General features: G+C 37.9%; 1 protein-coding gene across 1 annotated transcript in view; it reads left to right on the top strand.

The window, feature by feature from the left end:
- pes (pescadillo) overlaps positions 1–13,112 on the top strand; it is a 79,776-nt gene that overhangs the window by 58,222 nt on the left and 8,442 nt on the right. Inside the window, exons 9-11 of the mRNA XM_051921475.1 lie at positions 951–1,040; positions 4,357–4,487; positions 12,196–12,321. Coding sequence (XP_051777435.1) covers positions 951–1,040; positions 4,357–4,487; positions 12,196–12,321 — 347 coding nt within the window. The remainder of the gene's footprint in view (positions 1–950; positions 1,041–4,356; positions 4,488–12,195; positions 12,322–13,112) is intronic.

Genomic DNA, 13,112 nt, shown 5'->3' with positions numbered 1-13,112 from the left:
AACAGTATTTACACATCTGACCTTTTAAAACTAAAGTATCTCCAGGCGACGGACGTGACTCCTTTTTTTCTGCAAAAGTTCTTCTGTTCATCATGTTCAACTTTACTTTTAGTTGAGTTTCGGAATGCTCTCTGTCTATTTTCACCGCGCGGCATACCTATGCTGCCGCCCACTATTTGGTGGTGTAGCAGTGAAAAAGAGCCCTAGTGCAACAAATCTGTGTTTAGCGGTGTAGTAGTGAAAAAGGTCCCCACTTGAACAGTTTCCCGCTGCGCCACGTTCTGAATGTCGTTTAGGCAATTTAAACCGGTGTTGCGGTATAAGAAAAATCCATATCATAAAAAAAAGGGTTGTAGGAGCAACACACCGACTTTACCCAACCCCTCCTAGGAACCCATCCATCCATCCATTTTCCAACCCGCTGAATTCCGAACACAGGGTCACGGGGGTCTGCTGGAGCCAATCCCAGCCAACACAGGGTACAAGGCACGAACCAATCCCGGGCAGGGTGCCAACCCACCGCAGCTCCTAGGAACCTGACAAAGAAAATCCTTCCAGTAGGTCTTGGATCTGCCCCTGAAAATAATGCCTTTGATGATAGTGAGACTATCCCTGTCAGTCTTATGATAATGTGCATTTTATGTGTTTCTTATTAGGCAATTATCCTTAATTCCATACTGATAGAATATTATTATAGATTAGAATTATTTTTTTTTAAGTATGAGTTATTCATTTGGCAAACATAAGCAGCATGCTTTAGATAAAATTAACTACATTTTTAAAGCATTGTTACACATTTTGTTCACATTTGAATTAAATTGCATCAAGGCTCAATAAGAGGGATGAAAATGTTCATGCTGTAATTAAACATCCTGCCTTTTTAGTTAAGTTTTTAGTATATACTTATTCCTATACAGAGTTAGTTATTGAAAGTTTCTGCTTTTTTGTAGAGATTATCATCTCTTTCTGCAAGTATAACTCATGTTATTCCCTCTAAAGAAGACGATGAAGTTCAACTTGATGAATTTCCAACAGAGGGGGTAAGTAGAGTCCCATTTTTTTTTTTTTATATTTGTTCTCATTTTTCTAACTGAACTTAACATTTTTTGAAAAGTAAATACATGGGTGTTAACTGCTATTCATTAATTTTTGTTTTGACATTATTCTATGCATTGTTTGGATTACTTGCTTTTTTTCTTATCACCTTCAGAATAATTTAGCCCATTGCCAATGAATCTATTGAGCATTGCTATAAAGACCATGCCCAGCACAGAAGTGTTTGTCTAATAATATTAAATAGCAATTTTTACTACATATGCAACAGTTTGGATGTGAAATGAAAGATGAATATGGGATTTGCTGCAGAATAACCCTTTTTATTTATTTTAACATATGCTTTGAAGTTATAGAATAATACAATTTTTGTGTTCAACTCTTCCATTCTAGGCAAGCAGAAGTATTTAGACAGATGGCTGTTTGTGTTTTTTTGCAGCATTGGATATGCATATATTAAAGTGATATGAATGTGCAGTATTGAATTTATCCATTTACTTTTGTAATATTTGCCTTTGGAGCTGATAAGCCTGACCAACTAGACAAGTCTTTATGAAAGAAAATCAAAAACAATGGAAAGAAAAACTAAGCAGCTGCTACCAAATCTGCAATATCAGTACAGTACACCCTTAAAATTTGCAGGGGTTACGTTCCTAGAGCACCTGCGAATTGTGAAAAACCACGACTGTTGGATGTGGTTAAAAAATGCCTTTTTAAATGCCTGTTATTATGGTTTAAACCCTAAATACAGTATGCCCCCAAAGCTCTTTAATTTCAGCTTAATACATTACCTAAGAACAGAATGTAAAGTTAAACCCATATACTGTACAGTACTGTTCTATGTCTCCCGCAGTGCTAGAATGTAAAATACCGATGTTATCGCTATACGTACTGTAATTCATGCAAGCGCGTTTTCTTTGGTGTGCGCGGTCGTTTTCTTTGTTATAAGAAGAGTAAATACATAATAATATCATTTAATTAAAAAACGGTAAAACGTACGGGTATTCACCAATGATGAATGATATTGATGAAGTAGCTGTGCAGTACGATGCAGAGGATTTAAAACTCTTCAAGTGGCACCTCTTCTTCAGGCGCTTTATGAGGAAACATTTCTTTGGACGGGTCTTCTGGTGGGGTTTCGTGCTGGCTTTTCTTTATAGGTTTCAGGAACATTGTGATCGGAAGTTGCTACATTGTCTCCTGTAGCGAACTGCTCGTATAATTTCCATGCATTCTCACGGATGATGTTACCGTCCAAGGGGATGTTCTTCTTCCTGCAGTTGGTGATCCACAATGCCAAGGCAGATTCCATCCTGACAATATTTTTATTCCTTACAGTCGTTACCTCTTTGGCATTATCACAGAAACTTACGGATATGATACTCCAGATCGCTGCTTCGTTCTTCTTTATGTAGAGTGCGGTGCTTTCATTAATGCCATAGTGGCGTGCTACTGCAGCCTAACTTTTTAGTTCCCCGAGCAAATCCAGTAGTTCAAACCTTCTCCTGGAGTGTTTTAAACTTCTTCTGGCACTTAGGCTGAGTGCAAGAAGCCTTATTAGAAGGTGCAGGGCGTTTTGCCGACATCTTGTGCATTTAAGAATAACTAAATGAATACAATAACAAAATGAAAAACACAAGGACACTCAGCTGGAGACATGTCACAGGGCAGCAGTCAATCAGCAGCAAGGAGAAATGAATAACGCTCTCGGATTGGCTACTTTCACCATCCCAAACCGCGTTTCCTTCAGCGGTTGCTTCCTGTTCTTTCTATAGCACAGTATTGCCACGAAAAAAGCCATAAAAAATTGCGGAGTATATTTGCGCTTTCCACTAACAATTAATAGTTAGGTTGTAAGGAAAAGTCTGTGAACGACTGAGTCTGCAAACCCTAGAACCGCGACTTCGCAGGGGTCTACTGTATTTACTGAACTTGCTTTTCCAAACTTTGGGTCATAGAAGACCAAGGCCTATCCTGAAAGGTTATAGTCCTTAATAAAATGAGAGATTCTTACAGCAATTTGAGCTGTTTTCACACCTAGTTTTTCTTGGGTGTTTTTTTTTTTTTCTCCTAAGTCTGGTACAGTATTTCTGAAGGTCTGGTTTGTTTAGGTAGATGTGAACATGGCAGTCACACTCAGGTGCAGACCAGAATAGCCAAACTGAGATGTTTGGGAAAGTGTGGTCTCGGCACAGTACTGAACGAACCCTAGAGCAGTTCCCATGATGTATAAATGTGATCTGACACAGGACCAATCTAACTACAGGAAATACTGCATTGTGATGAAATTGTGTACTGTGGTAGTCACGCTAAGTGTCTTCTGTCAGTAATTAGGGAGTTTCTTTTACAGCAGTGTTAAGGGTTAACATGGAACATAACACCAATTTAAAAGTAAAAATAAATATGCACAAAGGTACACATGTGACACAATTGTCATAAATTACCAGTAATTGGATAAAACCTAGCCTCTTAATAATGCACTTCTCGCACGACCATAGAAAAAAGTGTAAATTCAGGGTCAATCAAACTACACAAAGAGGAAGTAAGGATCAAACCCACAGTACCCTGTGAAATTGATAATCAAGCTCTGTTCCATTACACCACAACAGCATTACACACAAGTCAAGCAACCTGTCAATGCAATCACTTTTCAGGCATGATGTTGATACTCTACCTTTGACTTTTATGTAGATAATGTTAATCAAATATTGTACAATAAATATTATTAACAAATAGTTATAGGAGTTACGATAATTGACATGTGATTTGAGATAACCTAAATTGAGGTTGCGTTCATATGGTGGCTATGTGAAGTAAATATGCAACACCATACAGCTTAATGAAGCTCAGCTGATGTGCTTCAGCTCTGTGCCAGTAGACACATTAATGGATGCCCTCAGCAGAGCTTGCTTTCATTTGTACTCTCACTTATTTGAAATGTCATTTTTGTACCATGCATAGTAGTGCAGAATTTTCAATTATTTTTTCAGTTATTCGATAATAGCCACTTTGCTCATACAGCTGTGACCTAATTCATCCTAATAATTATGGAAAATGTGGTGGTGCACAAACAACTGTTGTCAACCCTCCATTATGTCTCTTCCTGGGGAAAAAAAAAACAAAAACATTTCAGCCTAATGAAAGAAGGCCAGTTACACACCTATAAGATATTTATTGATGTGTTTAGATCGCTTGAATGTTTGCCATAATAAAACATGACCAAACTAATTGGAAAGTACTGTTTTTGGCTTATTTGTTAATTTTTTTCATGCTGATTGTGTAATGTGTTTGTTTTTTCAACAGGAAGATGCTAATCAGACAGAGTTGAGGGAGAAGGAAAAACAGCAAGCAGAGGCTCAGCTAAAACTTTTTGAAGGTCTCAAATTCTTTCTTAATAGGGAGGTGCCAAGAGAGTCACTTGCCTTTGTAATAAGGTATGGTTGATCCTTTTTATTCTTTCACAAAACCATGTCTCTGTCAAAATGGTAGAAAATTGAAAAAATACATTTTAACTGTCTTTGCTTGTAACATTTTTCTTTGTAAACCTCACAAAGATGTGCAGGTTAGGTTGACTGGGCAGTCCTAATTTGGCCAATCATGAGTATGAGTATGGATATGAGTGCAATATACTGGCATCCTGTCTAGGGTTTTTTTTCCTGCTTTGTGCTGAATGCATCCATGATAGCCTCTAACTCACCAAAACTCTGAACTAGGTAAACAGTTTAGAAAATTGATGAATGGATCAATGTTTGGATTCTTGACTTTAGCCGTGTTTCTTATACTTCTGTCATTTACTAAACTACAGTAAGTGTGCCCCTTTCTAAAGTATAAGTATTTTTGCCATGTTTCAATGTGTTTTCTTCAAATTGGGAAAAAAAAAATTCAATCCAAGGTCACAAAGTCTATCCCTGTCAACATTATACATAAGGTAGGAACCAACACACTGCAGGACATACATTCATGGCTGATGTAATGTGTGTATTTTTGAGATGTGGAATAAAAACCAGAGTACCTAGAGAGAAACCTAATAATGGCACACACTGTGAGAATGAGTCTATAGTCTGACTAGGCCAGGATTTATACCTAGTCTCCTAGGGCTGTGATATGGCTACACAGACCATCTTGTTGCCGTAGTTTGACAGTTGTAGTCACATTGGAGCATTTAATTCTGGAAGCTATAGTCATTAGGACTGTAGCTAATAACTGTTTTGTTAATCTGTTTTTGTTTTAGTAAATCAGAGGTTTTAAAGTGTAACATATGTCCAAAAGTTCTAGCATTTTTCTTGCATAATAAAAATGTTTTATTCCTTGCAAAATGTTTTATTCCTTGCACAATACTCTTTCATAACAAAGGTAGATTTGTAGTCTAAACTTAGTTCATAAAAGAAGCAGTTAAAAGTCTCATTGATGTGCCACTGAATTATCCTTAACACTAGAATTACCAGAGTCTACGAAAAAACTCGTAGATCTGGCCCACCTTAAAACCGTTCTCACCTCTCTTTTGTATTCTAAATGTGCCGATTAAGACGAGCAGCAAGCAGCTGGCTATTCCATCCCGCACCGTCGCAGAACGTTCACTAAGTTTTCCCAGCTCATGCCTTTTTTGATTATCTGGGAGTGACTGAACTGCTGGAGTTTTACAGTGGAAATAATAGATCGTTATTTGGAACACAGGCATTTCATGTGTGTTCCGTTTCTATAGTAATCTGTGTAAACACATTGTTAAAACAAACTTTTTCATATTGTAGTAATAAATGTTACAAAATGTAGGCATAAACTATAGAATGTGTGAAGTCTGACATCCAAACATCAAATAAACACTTTCGCAAAAGGTTCAAGAATAATATAACACCTTCCGTGGCGTAACGCTAAGATTTGCAGAATCAGAGCACAGCAGCCTTGCCGTGTCCTAGAGACCGGAGTTCGATTCCCCGCTGGGGAGGAAGTGTTTTTTTTTTTTTTTTGTTTGTTTTGGTTTTTTTTTTTTTTGTTTGTTTTGGTTTTTTTTTTTTCTTTCTTTGTAACCTCAAACGGACATAAAATTTATAAATTGGTATGCACTGTAAATCGTTAAGTTTAAAATGTCGATTGCGGTTATTTCTGTTGATTAATTAATGCTTTTTTTTACTTAGTCAGAACAGGAGCTTATTCGGCTTCTGATCTGACTCTAACAGCACCACAGTATAAATTCACACCCGATCTGATGCTGTTTGTTTTCAAATACTATTGCATTACTTCGACGATGTTTTCTGATTGGTACTATTCGCATCATAAAATGATTTCATCAAAACGTCACACATTTGTCTTTCTTTTTTTTCTTTTTTTTTTTTTTAAAGTGTGCGTTGATCACCGCCAGCATGTTGTAGCACACAGCAACTGGCCACCTGCATGTTCTTGCGCGCACTGAATAAGACAGCGCTATATGCAATCATCAGATTCAAATGTTAACAGTTCACACACACACACAAAAATCGTCTTTCTTACATTTACAACATGTGTACCTGTTACAATGTACTCACTTCTCTCTATGCTGTGGTTTCTATTACACACTTGAACTGAAACTGGAAATTCTCTGATGTGGAATAAGTTCTGTATGGTTGTGGGCGTGGGTGTGAGTGGTGGACATAACTGGGAATTACTGTGAATGTGCGTGGTGTTTTGAGATAATGAATAGAACTGCAAATTACAGGTGCTTGTTCAGTATAATAGGAACCATAGCACAGAGAGGTGTGTACAGTGCAACAAGTACACATGTCGTAAATGTAGGAAGGGCGCTCCTTGGGTGAGCTATAGCGCGTCTTTATGTGAAAACAGCAGTGTCAGATGGGGAGTGTCTGATGATTGCATATAGCACTGAAGTTACTGCTCTTTACTGTGCTTTCCTCTGCATGTCCTGGAGTACAAAAGAAACCGCATACAGCAGCATGTGGGGGACTGGCAAGATTGGGGGGAGAAAAAAAAAACGTGGTCGTATGTATCGTGATACACTGCAGAGCTATAGCACGTCTTTATGTGAAAACAGCAGTGTCAGATGGGGTAGGGAAGGATCCTGAACGCGACTGAGAAAATGAAAAGTGAATTAAAAAAATAAAAAAAAACAAATCTAACCTTCACAAATATGATAAATTACACCGGCTGTTACAGACTGAAATCAAATGTATTTTTTTATTCTAAAGTAGTAAAAAATAAGAGCAGTTCACTTCTCAAAAGGAAGTCGAGCAGGATCAAACTCGTGACCTCTTGATTCCCAGTCAGCAACTGATACTGTTGCACCACGGCGGCAGTCGTAGTAAATTAGTGTCAGTGTCGCACACTAAGGTGGCTTTTTTTTTTTTTGGCAGTTATATTTTTGAATAAAAGCTTGTTCTGTTATATTTGTACCTTTCATGAAAGTGTTTCTTTGATGTTTGGACTTCAGGCTTCATACATTGTATAGTTTATGCCTACATTTTGTCACTTACTACTAGAAAATGAAAAAGTTTGTTTTAAAAATGTGTTTACACAGATTACTGTAGAAACGGAACACACATGAAATGCGTGTGTTCCAAATAACGATCTATTATTTCCACTCTAAAACGCCACTTCACTCCCAGATAATCAATCAAGGCATGAGCTGGGAGAAGTTCGTGCACGTTCTAAGTCGGTGGGGGGATGGAATAGCCGGCTGCTTGTAGCTTGTCTTTATCTACACATTTAGAAGACAAAAGATGATGGCGGAGAGGTGCAAACGGATTTAAGAAGCGATTTAAGGTGGGACGGATCTACGAGTTTTTTTCGTAGCCTCTGGTAATTCTAGTGTTAAGTGTGAAGAAAAGAGGGAAAGCCATTACTGTGATTGGTTTTCTTTCTCTGGAGATATCTCGTCAAATTTGTTTCCCCATACTGAGTGAGCCCCCCAACCCGTCCCCCCAAATATTACAAGACATGGATTTCTACTAGTGCTGGGCGGTATACCGGTTCATACCGAAAACCGTTTTTTATTTTTTTTTTTTTTTATGATACGGATTTTTCTTATACCGCAACACCGGTTTAAATTGCCTAAACGACTTTCAGAACGTGGCGCAGCGGGAAACTGTTCCAGTGGGGACCTTTTTCACTGCTACACCGCTAAACACAGATTTGTTGCACTAGGGCTCTTTTTCACTGCTACACCACCAAATAGTGGGCGGTAGCATAGGTATGCCGTGCGGTGAAAATGGACAGAGAGACGAAAAAAAGGAGTCACATCTGTCGCCTGGAGATGCTTTAGTTTTAAAAGGTCAGATGTGTGAATACTGTTTCTATACTACTGGATAATACTGCAAGCCAAGTTGTACTTGTTTTATTTTTCAATACAGTGTAATGTACCTGGGTAAGGTGTAATATTGTGACGACATGTTGACTTTATTCTCGTACTTTGTCATTAAAGTAGAACATCGTAAACTAAACTTCATCGTAAAATGAATATTTAATTTACTAGATTTTCTCAAACCCCGTCATAAGTTATATAGCACATTAAATGCTTTGTGTTAAGTGTTCCCCGAGCTTCTTAAACTGACTTCCTCTGCACTAAGAGGAGGCAACGGCAGCGATCCCCGCACAGAATCCATTCACATGATATTCATGCTCTCTGAACATTTAGAATGCCAAGATAAATACTTGATATAAATAAATACTTGATATAAATTCTAAATTTTCAGAGAGCAGGAATATCATACAGTGAATGGATTGTGTATGGTGATCGCTGTCTATTAGTGCGGAGGAAGTCAGTTTAAGGAGCGTAGTGATTAACAACTGGGTCGGGGAACACAACACAAAGCATTTAATGTGCTACATTAACTTATGACGGGGTTTGAGAAAATCTAGTAAATGAAACAATGATTTTAGGATGAAGTTTAGTTCACGACATTCTACTTTAATTATAAAGTAAACTATGAGAATAGAGTGGAAATAACGACTTTAATCTCGACATAAACGGCAAGAATAAAGTGGAAATGTCGACTTTATTCTTGACGTATAGTTTTTTTTTTTCTTCCCTGTGTCCGTATTTTTTTTTTCTTCACCGTGGCCCTAATACGATTCCGTAAGGCTATACCACAAATACAATTATAAATGCAAGTTGCAGTTGTATTATTTATGTATATAGCTTAGCTTGAAGCAAGGTCCATATTAATGCAGTTTGCCTAAATGATAGTTAAGCTGGTAAAGATGCCATCACCAAGATTGCACTTGTTTTATTTTATTTTAATTTGGTGAATACTGTGTAATGCACCTGGGCTTTTGAAGCCTTGAAGTAATAGTGCAACTATCAGTAATAATACAATTATTTTATTATTATTATTTATTAGTTTAAATATTATGCAGTTTAATGATGGTAAAGTTGTTTTAAAAAGTCATTTTAACGTGTCAGTGGACAGAGATTGTTAACATTAACAGAAAGTGTAGTTGTTTTACAAAAAATATTTATTTATTCCTTTTCTAAGACATGTTCAGTGCAATACAACTTTTGACAAGCACTTCTGGATATTTTCCTAAGTCTAAATGCCTCTTTGGATGGTTGAAAATATGTTGTCAAAATTATAATTTGTTTTTGCAAAATTTGTTAAATAAAAAGGTTCTATATTTTGACTGCATCTGTCATGCAATGTGATTTCCTTCTCTTCATTAGTGCCACCCCCTTGAAAAGTATCACTTTTTGGGGCAATGCAAACCTGTATTAATACTTGTGTGCACATTAAAAAAAAATTTTTTGTCCAATGTACAATGCTCTTGACAGTGGAATAGGTTATTCTTAGCCAGTAATTGCAGTGGAAAATGTGTTTAACATCCACTCATGCATGGGAAAAAAATACCGTGAAACCGGGATAATTTTAGAAAAATACCGTGATACAGAATTTTGGTCATACCGCCCACCCCTAATATATACACACACATTATATAATAATATATATATATAGATATATTACAGTATTTTGCGCACTATAAGGCGCACTTAAAAGCCTTTAATTTTCTCGAAAATCCACGGTGCGCCTTTAAATTCGGTGCGCCTTATGTGTGCACTGAGTTCCAAAATCTGTAAAAATGTTGTTGTGCATTTTAGTAAGTGCTGTGCTTGATTGACTGTCGGACCATTTCCTGCCGACATAGGGACGTAGTAATACGTACACTATGAACGCTGGCAGCGATAAACCAATTGCAGAACATTACGTAAAGCCACGTACACTTACCTCCGCCACGCCTACGGCAGGTAGGTATATTGTACTACTGGTGCACTGCGAAACCACATTTGTTTGGCTAAGGACCCTGAAAATGGCATCAGAGAAGAGACATGCTTACGATGCACAATTCAAACTACAGGCTATCAGTTACGCGGTTGTAAATGGGAATAGAGCAGCAGCGAGAGAATTTAAAATCAATGAATCTATGGTTCGGAAGTGGAGGAAGCAGGAGAATGAATTGCGCCAAGTTAAAAAGACAAAAAAGAGTTTCCGCGGGAACAAGGCGAGGTGGCCAGAGTTGGAAGACCAACTTGAACAATGGATTCTTGAACAAAGAGCAGCCGGGAGAAGCGTCTCTACAGTCACCATTCGACTGAAGGCAATAACGATAGCACAAGACATGAAGCTCGAGCACTTTCAAGGAGGTCCGTCTTGGTGCTTTCGTTTTATGAAAAGGCGCCATCTCGCCATCCGCGCACGAACTACCGTGGCGCAGCAACTGCCAGCAGATTACAAAGAAAAGCTGACCATCTTCCGCACCTACTGCAGCAACAAGATTACCAACAAAAAAATCCAGCCCAACCACATCACCAACATGGACGAGGTCCCTCTCACTTTTGACATCCCCGTGAACCATACTGTGGAGAAAAAGGGGACCAGCACGGTATCCATACGCACCACGGGGCATGAGAAGTCGGCTTTCACTGTTGTTCTTGGTTGCCACGGTAATGGACAGAAACTACCACCTATGGTCATTTTTAAGAGGAAGACGCTGCCAAAAGAAAAGTTTCCAGCCGGAGTCATCGTTAAGGCCAATCCAAAGGGCTGGATGGTCGAGGAGAAAATGAGAGAGTGGCTGAGAGAGGTGTATGTGAAGAGACCGGGTGGGTTTTTCCATGCATCACCGTCTTTGTTGATCTGCGACTCCATGCGTGCCCATATCACCGCTACTGTGAAAAAACAAGTGAAGCAAATGAATACGGAGCTTGCCATCCATTCCAGGAGGATTAACAAAAGAACTCCAACCGCTGGACATCGGTGTAAACAGGGCGTTCAAAGTGAAGATGCGAGCGTCATGGGAGCGATGGATGAGAGACGGCGAACACACCTTTACTAAGACTGGAAGGCAGCGCCGGGTGAGTTACGCCACCATATGTGAATGGATTGTGGATGCCTGGGCTAAGGTGTCTGCTTCGACTGTTGTCCGAGCTTACGCGAAAGCTGGAATCATTGCTGAACAGCCACCCGGCAACGAGACTGATTCCGACAATGACGAGAGGGAACCCGGCATGTTTGATGGCGAACTTGCCCATCTGTTCAATTCAGATACAGAAGGTGAGGACTTCGATGGATTTGTGACAACAGACTGATCAAAAAACAATGTGAGTGTATTTTTAAATACGTAGTAGAATAAGGTTTAACTAAACTCATTGTTTTGCTTCTGTTACCTTGTTTTTGCATGCGCCGAATAATACGGTGCGCCTTATGTATGGCTTAAGTACAGAAATAAGCCCCGCAATTGAGAGTGCGCCTTTCAATCCAGTGCGCCTTATGGTGCGCAAAATACTGTGTATATATATAATATATATATATATATATATATATATATATATATATATATATATATATATATATATATAATATATAGTGTGTGTGTGTGTGTATATGTATGTGTGTATATATGTATGTATATGTTTATGTACATATTTACTATACAATATGCTCATTATACTTTGGCGGGGAGTTTGAATGTGTTAATCCTACATTTGCATTAATCAGAGGTAATTTAAAATGTTTTATTAGGTTAGTCTGATAACAAGGTCATAAAAGCAGTAAATATGTACTGCTTTTATAAGTTTTGCAATTTCCCATTAAAACATTTCAAATTGATCTTTTGACTGGACTTATGATTTTTGGTCTGCCTTTTGTTCTCTCATTTCAACAGGTGTTTTGGTGGACTGGTTTCTTGGGACCGGTCCTTGTGCATTGGTGCTACATATGAAGTTACAGATGAAACTATCACCCATCAAATAGTAGACAGACCTAATGTTGATAAGCAGTATTTGAACAGGTAGGATTCATTACTTTTGAAAATTTGGCCTACGTGGATCAAATCTTTATTAATATTTTGTACTCTTTTTCAGTTTATTTTAGCACTTCCTTTCCCAAAATCATTTCATGTGTTTTTAGTATATATTTATAAAATAGCATTTCAAGACCAGCTGAATGCTAAAGAGCAGAAAGACATGATTTCTATTTTTACATCTGCTGTAAAAGGTACTTCATGAGCCCAAAGATGTGTTTTTGTATATTTTGCTTGCTGTGAATCTGGTTTTGATTCTGTCATTTCAGAGTTTAATGGACCTTTTTTTTTCTATAATTGTTTTACTTGGAGAGATTCCATGTTTAAAGGATGCACTGACCTTGAAGCAAACAGGAACTTTAACAGGTCATACAGGAATGTTAGTGTGATTTCCCGAGTATTTTTTAGTAATTTTAGTATTTGACAACATACTTTTTTTTTTACTAGATGGGCTCTTAGACCACTAGAGTGGGGAAAGAAATTCAACTGTGGTGCAATCACGAATAAGTTACTTACAAGCTGTACTGTTTTGAATGTTAAGGTGGGAATCTAAGAACATAAATAATAGCTACATTCTCAATTTATACACCATCAGAGCCATTGATGCAGAAATTGTCTTTGCTTGAAATTGTGTACGTCAGTCCTGTTAAAAGCACATCATGATGATCCATGACAAGTGTATCAGGATGGTATGGGAATGAATAGGATGGAGATCCACAAGGATGTAAAAAGTTCAGTCTCATCTCTCCAGTGCTGGGCATAGCTTCTTCAACTTATTC

The sequence above is a fragment of the Erpetoichthys calabaricus genome, chromosome 18, assembly GCF_900747795.2.
Source record: "Erpetoichthys calabaricus chromosome 18, fErpCal1.3, whole genome shotgun sequence".
NCBI lineage: Eukaryota > Metazoa > Chordata > Cladistia > Polypteriformes > Polypteridae > Erpetoichthys > Erpetoichthys calabaricus.
The sequence above is the reverse complement of the archived record's forward strand: the minus strand, read 5'-3'. Positions and strand labels throughout refer to the sequence as shown.